This window comes from Rosa rugosa, chromosome 6 (assembly GCF_958449725.1).
Source record: "Rosa rugosa chromosome 6, drRosRugo1.1, whole genome shotgun sequence".
NCBI classification, from domain to species: Eukaryota; Viridiplantae; Streptophyta; class Magnoliopsida; order Rosales; family Rosaceae; genus Rosa; species Rosa rugosa.
Genome location: NC_084825.1, coordinates 5,862,146 through 5,868,431, shown reverse-complemented (window position 1 = coordinate 5,868,431; position 6,286 = coordinate 5,862,146). Strand labels below are relative to the sequence as shown.

Here is a 6,286-nt window from a genome sequence, read left to right as displayed (position 1 = left end):
GGCAATCTAAGGATATTCAATCTTTTAGGACAGCTCATTTGGCCATGGTGGATTTCTAATTGCTTTATTCGTTTCCAAGATGTAAAATTATGACAAAGAGTCTTGAAAGATAAGAAGTAAGTTTTAGAGATGCAGAACGAATGAGATATTCACTCATGAAGAGTGCTTAGAACAATACATGCACTTTAATTAAGCGACATGTAATAGTTCCCACAAATCTTACTATGCTTCTCTAACTTCAATATATTGATATGGAAGATACTTGGCTGCCCAAAACCAATAAGGACACGACATGTGTCCAATTTCACTTTGTCTTCAACGTCATCACCACAGTCTTGTGGGTACCACTATTCTGCTAAAATAACATAAAATTAAACACATGTCATGTCCTCATTGGTGTTGGTCAGCCACGGCTGACCAGCCCTGGTCAGCCAAGTTTTGTCCTATTGATATAACAAATATATGTATAAATGAAATCAAACACTTGATCCATAATGATTTATTTTGAAAATATAAAGCTCATAGGACCCAAACATTTTTTCTAGCCAATTTTCAATTCAAGTTCAATCTCATCATTGGTGTTAGAAGACACTAACTAAACAGAATAAACAACTAAAAAGTAATAACAGAAAAACATCTTCATTAATTACTTTCAATTAAAACTCTAATTTGTACCCAAAAAAAAAAAAAACTAATTTAAGCAAGAACAAATTCCTGGGTTTTCTTCTCAGAGGCAATGGAGGATGATGGCTCAGCCCCCAGACACTCGTGCTTAAAGCTGGAACCCAGAGAATCCCAACCCATCATCGTCAAGGCCACATGGTTCGAGTCCCGCTTCGACCTCTCCATCACCGACGGCCTCAACGCCTGGGTCTGCCATGCCTCCGAAGACGCGGTTAGAGACCGAGCCGCCCAGTAGGACCAGCCGGTATCCGAGTACGTCTCATTAGCCGAGCGCTATTTAGGGTTCCAGCACTCTGCTTCCGTCTACGGATTCACTGATGCCGGCGATGGCCACAGAAGGGTGAGTACTCACAAATCAAATAAAAAAGATTGGGACTTTGAGATTATTTTTGGGAAAGTTTGAATTTTTTGTGGTGATTATTTGTGTGGCAGTTGTCATGGACTTTTGAGAAGGAAGGGACGAAGCTAGAATGGCGGTGGAAGTGTCAATAAGGAAACAACAGCTGCAGCTAGTGTTGGATTTTCTGATGGATGCAAATGTTGGGCAAGCGTAAGTGTTTGCATAGTCATTGTTGAGCATATGGTATTCATTTCATAATGTTGTTATAGGTGTGTTTTATGAATGTGATGTGGGCTGGTAGACAAATAAGATTGAATTAGAAATCGAAAACTTAAACTTTCCTTTTGGAAATTTGGAATTTGATGTCTCATCTAAGTTTTGTGAAGAATTTTTTGTTTATGAGGAAACCCATTTGGGTCTTCCACCATGTCACCCGCATGCGTGTGTGTGTGCGCACGCGCGCAAACTGATAGTTTTGCAAACATTGTTATAAAGGGCATAAAGTTGTGCCTATTTGACGTTACTTATGATGCATCGGGTTTAGGGGAGAAGTTAATGCTAGTATGCTACATTAGACTGAGTTTGTTAACCTTAGATATGCTGATTTATATTGCCTAGGAGCTGAATGTTTCAACAAAAGCTTAAATATAGACTCCCAATTTTCCTGGGAAGAGGCGGCAAGATCAATCATAAAGGAGATTTTTTTGTTAGTAGTTGACGACTTCTCTTCATGTAACATGATACTTTGGAGAATATCTCTCACTAGTCATGGGGATAGTGATAAGAATCAATATACTAAGTTGGCTCCTGGTGTGGCAAACTCTTAAGAAGTAACTAATTGAAGCTTCTTCTGTTTGTGAAGTTCTTTCATATTCGAGTCAGTGTTGTACTGCTTGTACATTTGAGAGTGCAACTGTTTTGTTTGTCTCATTCGTGCTAGTGTATGTCTGTCTGTATAGGAAGAAGTTGTGAGAAAAACTCAAATCATTTGAAAGGTTGAAAGTGGAAGCTGAGAAGTGTCTAACACAGAGTGAAAAGATTGCCAATGAGAAGATGGAGTTTGAGTCCGCAGTTTATGCAAAGGTGTAGCTTAAGTTTTTCATATCTATGATTTGTTCATTGATTTCTCACTGTGTGTTCTCAAAATTTTTATTTATTTTATATATATATAGAGCTTCAAACTTCTCCCGCCATATAAAACAGCTAAAAATCACCACATCATCACGAAACTTGTTTTCCCACATGAGTCATGAAGAATGTTCTGGCAATGGTTCTGAGTCTAGTGTTTAATCAGATGATAAATAATGCTTGTAGATGAAAACCCTAATGCTGCATTTGATGCCATGTTGAAGATATTACGTTGAGCTGTTGTCTTGTCAATTTCTTTTTTACTCTTTTATAATCATTGAAGTTAAAAGACTTCTTCATGTCTGCCAAGTTGGATGGATAGGATACTTAAGCACTAGGAGCAATTGTTTGGTAAATATTCCTTGGTTTTGAACTAATTACTTAACCCTTCCAAATGTGCATCAGAATTACAATTTGATCAAACATTTAATTGGCTCGAATTATTGTTTTTTCTGGGAATCAAATACTTTGAGTAGTTTTCTGCAATTTTGTCTTGAAGACCTTGACTGACTTCTTCCCTTTTTCTAGTTTCTTGGGGTCTTGAATTCAAAGAAGCTAAACTAAGAGAGCTTCGGGACAAGCTCTCAAAACAAGAAGCGACTGGGAAACTGCCACAAGAGGAAGAGAGCACAGACAAAACTGAAACTTATGTCAGTGATGATGAGAATAGTGATATAGAAACCTTGAAAGATCATCCAGCTACCTCCAAGGATATTCCATCTAGTAGGTCTCAAGGTCGAAAGAGGGCATTGGAGAAATAGACTCACACTTGTCCATTCCAAATTTCAGCATGTTTCTGCTCCATGTAAAGAGGAAATAATGAAATTCTAGGTTTGATTATTTTAGGAACCTGTATATATTCCATATTCGGAGATCTGATTCTTTTATTTGTAATTAATTAAACGCATGAGAACTTAGCAGATATTTTTGATAAAAAAATTTCATTCCCGTAGATTCATTCCTAATACCTAGTCTCCCCTTGTTTATCAAACCTCCTCGATATTCTGGAATCGATTCCTGACATTGACATGAGACGTACACTAGTTGATTCTCATACCCGTATATGTTAGTAATTAAACGCATGAGAACTTAGCTATTAGAATCAATTCCTTCATTTCTATACTCATTTCAAGTAAATAAACGTGCCATAAAAGTATTCTTATGTTGATCATAATTGTGTTACTGAATGGGGCATCGATAATATCGGTGGCCTTTAAGCAACATTGCCAATGTTAACACATACATCACAATGACCATTAAGAAGATCTGATGTCTAACTAAAAAACTTTAATTAGCCGAATGATACTCTTTCTTTCGATAACTTTTTTTTTTTTTTTTTGCCCCTAATACACTCAATACTAAGACGAGGAGTTGGAGCCATGACGTACATTATGAGAGCCACCCCATGATATGGACTTGTAAGAAAAATGGAAAAAGAATACATTGGATTGTATAGCATCACTATTAAAGCTTATATTTTGGTCAGTAATGTTAGTGGACGGTTTCAATATTTCCCATACGTAATCCTTTGTATAGGCGTTGGGGTGGACGAACAGTAAGATGAAATAGACCTGGACATGGAAATGATCGACCGATCGACCAAGGCACTAAGGTGACCAAGCACAATATTGAATATTCAATTAATTAATAAGCGGTTGTCTACTGTTATCTTTCACATGGAAAAGGGATAGTGTGGCACGACTAGTCTTACTCACTATTAATGCCATTTGACAGAAGATTTAGATGCTGGTTACAGTTAGAGAAGTAGATCGAAGCTCAATATCAATGAAAATGAATTATCATTTGAGCTACAAAAACGGCGAGCATTAGCATATTTACGCTAATAATAATAATGCTAATTAATGAATTTAGCTCATCTCTGGCCCTCAAACATTTAAGTGCAAGCAAAGCAAACCTCCTAGATATCTTCCCAAATTTGTTATATATAACAAGGCCAGCCTGTGGAATGAACTCATCAAGCACAAGAGCTGCTTAAACCAAACTTTCGTTACGCGCGCTATTCAGTGTAACACTTTAGGGTTCTCGACATGCACATCCGTCCTGCTTTCCATGGGGCTCTACTGGGTCTCTGGATCTGCTTGTTTACTTCAAGCTTCTGCTACGGTGATGAGAAGACCATCGAGGCAGCCGGAGGGCCAAGCAAAGTTTTCTCAGGTGAGATATATATGTATATCGCTCGATCCAGCACATATCGTTTCGTGCCTACACTTCTTTTATCGTATAAGACTAAAAACAAATTACTTATTTGAAGCTATGTATGTAATTTTCTGTTTTTTTTTTTAAATATTTTTTTGTTTTTTTCTATATGATAATATTTGAGAATAACATTGTGTATGTCTTTGTGCATGTTCAAAATGATCGAAGAGTTGAAAACAACTGAGGCTGCAGAGCTCAATGAAGAGGGAAAGTTTGCAGTACTACCACCAAAGCCGTTCTTCAAGAAACCACTTCTGCACAAGGTTCCCACTCTGAAGAAGCCATTTCCACAAAAGCCGTACTTCAAGAAACCACCTTTACATAAGATTCCCATTGTCAAAAAGCCATCACCACCATCTGTTCCTGTTTTCAAGATCCCACCGTTCAAGAAGCCGATTCCTTCCCCAATTCCACAAGAAGAAAAACCTTTTTTGAAGAAGCCATATTTCCATCCAGTTCCAGTTTACAAGAAGCCAATTTTACCCCCAGTGCCGGTTTACAAGAAGCCATATTTCCATCCAGTTCCGGTTTACAAGAAGCCAATTTTCCCCCCAGTGCCGGTTTACAAGAAGCCATATTTCCATCCAGTTCCGGTTTACAAGAAGCCAATTCCCCCCCCAGTGCCGGTTTACAAGAAGCCATATTTTCATCCAGTTCCGGTTTACAAGAAGCCAATTTTCCCCCCAGTGCCGGTTTACAAGAAGCCATGTCCTCCACTTCCGGTTTACAAGAAGCCAATTTTCCCCCCAATTCCGGTTTACAAAAAACCATTTTTCCCCCCAGTTCCGAAATTTAAGAAGCCAGTTTTCTCCCCAGTTCCGGTTTACAAGAAACCATTTTTCCCTCCAGTTCCAAAATTTAAGAAGCCATTTCCTCCACATGTGGCTCCCTAGTCCTAAGATAGCTTATGAATTTCTCTTTCAACATGGAAGTCATATATTAGTATAAAATAAAGTCTATCTTACATAGAAAGAGAAAGACAACGATGACAAAAAGAAAGAAGAAGGAAATTACTGTTGTTAGGATTTTATCATGTGCGTGAAATGAAATATATGTTCTTCAGGTTGTGTGGCTACTGCATGTTTAATTAATACCAACTTTGGGTTCTTTATCGAACAAAAACAACTTTGGGTTCGTTTTTTTTTAAAAGGGCTGGTGCAGCTGCCCTAAAGCCTTGATTAATGAAATTGCAGAATACAAGGGGGGGACGTAGAGCCTGAACCCCAGATTACAATAAGCATAAGGAGAACATCCTGAAATAATACCAAGACTCTCCAATAAATCTATGTATTTTAACAAGCACCAAATAGCAAAGAGTGCACGAATGGCTACTCCATTTACTTTGACATAGCGGTGACATACTAGAAAGATAACTCTATCAAGAAGAAGCATCACTACAAATAGCAAAGCTTTCCCACTATGTTGCCACACGGAAATCAATCCGGCGACACTCAATTTCATCCTGCCACTAAGAGGTTGCGTCCATTTGATCAAACAAATAGCTCGCCTCCTCGCTAGGTCAGACAAAGCACACTGGGTGTGCATACCGGGACCAAGCCCACGTCGCCATATCATAGAATGATAAGGACTTATTACAGGCATAAAGCCACGTCTAATTAAATATAACTATAACATGCAATAAAACATTTTGGAACCTGAGCCCAAACCCAGACCCAGGCCCAAAATCCATCCGGCCCAAGCAACCAAGGCAGTCAGCCTCCACTCCTCACGCCCTGCCCAATGTCGTGCCTACACCATCAAGCCACCGTATCCACCACTCCCCCGTCGATATCGGGCCTCCGCCACATCCGCTTTGTCGCCGCCGTCAGACCCCCAGAGGAGGACGCCATCCAACTCCACGATCCCAACTCCACGCAACCTGGATCCAGATCGTGAATCCAGACCCGAGAGGAAGAC

At 39.1% G+C, this 6,286-nt stretch overlaps 1 protein-coding gene and 1 pseudogene across 1 annotated transcript; both read left to right on the top strand.

Moving 5' to 3' along the window:
- The first annotated feature begins 625 nt into the window (after positions 1-625).
- Positions 626-3,097, top strand: LOC133718736 (DNA repair protein XRCC4-like; annotated as a pseudogene).
- Positions 3,098-4,116: 1,019 nt separating this feature from the next.
- Positions 4,117-5,431, top strand: LOC133717595 (repetitive proline-rich cell wall protein 1-like). The gene is made up of 2 exons (XM_062144314.1): positions 4,117-4,327; positions 4,538-5,431. Exons 1-2 carry the CDS (start codon positions 4,201-4,203, stop codon positions 5,260-5,262), a joined length of 852 nt encoding a protein of 283 aa, XP_062000298.1. The 5' UTR covers positions 4,117-4,200; the 3' UTR covers positions 5,263-5,431.
- Positions 5,432-6,286: the final 855 nt, after the last annotated feature.

What these genes read in the sequence shown, in the direction of transcription:
- LOC133717595 (XM_062144314.1), top strand. Translation starts at nt 4,201, where the DNA reads ATGCACATCCGTCCTGCTTTCCATGGGGCTCTACTGGGTCTCTGGATC. An exon ending in GCCAAGCAAAGTTTTCTCAG is followed by an intron (nt 4,328 to 4,537) that starts GTGAGATATATA and finishes AAATGATCGAAG; the next exon opens with AGTTGAAAACAACTGAGGCT.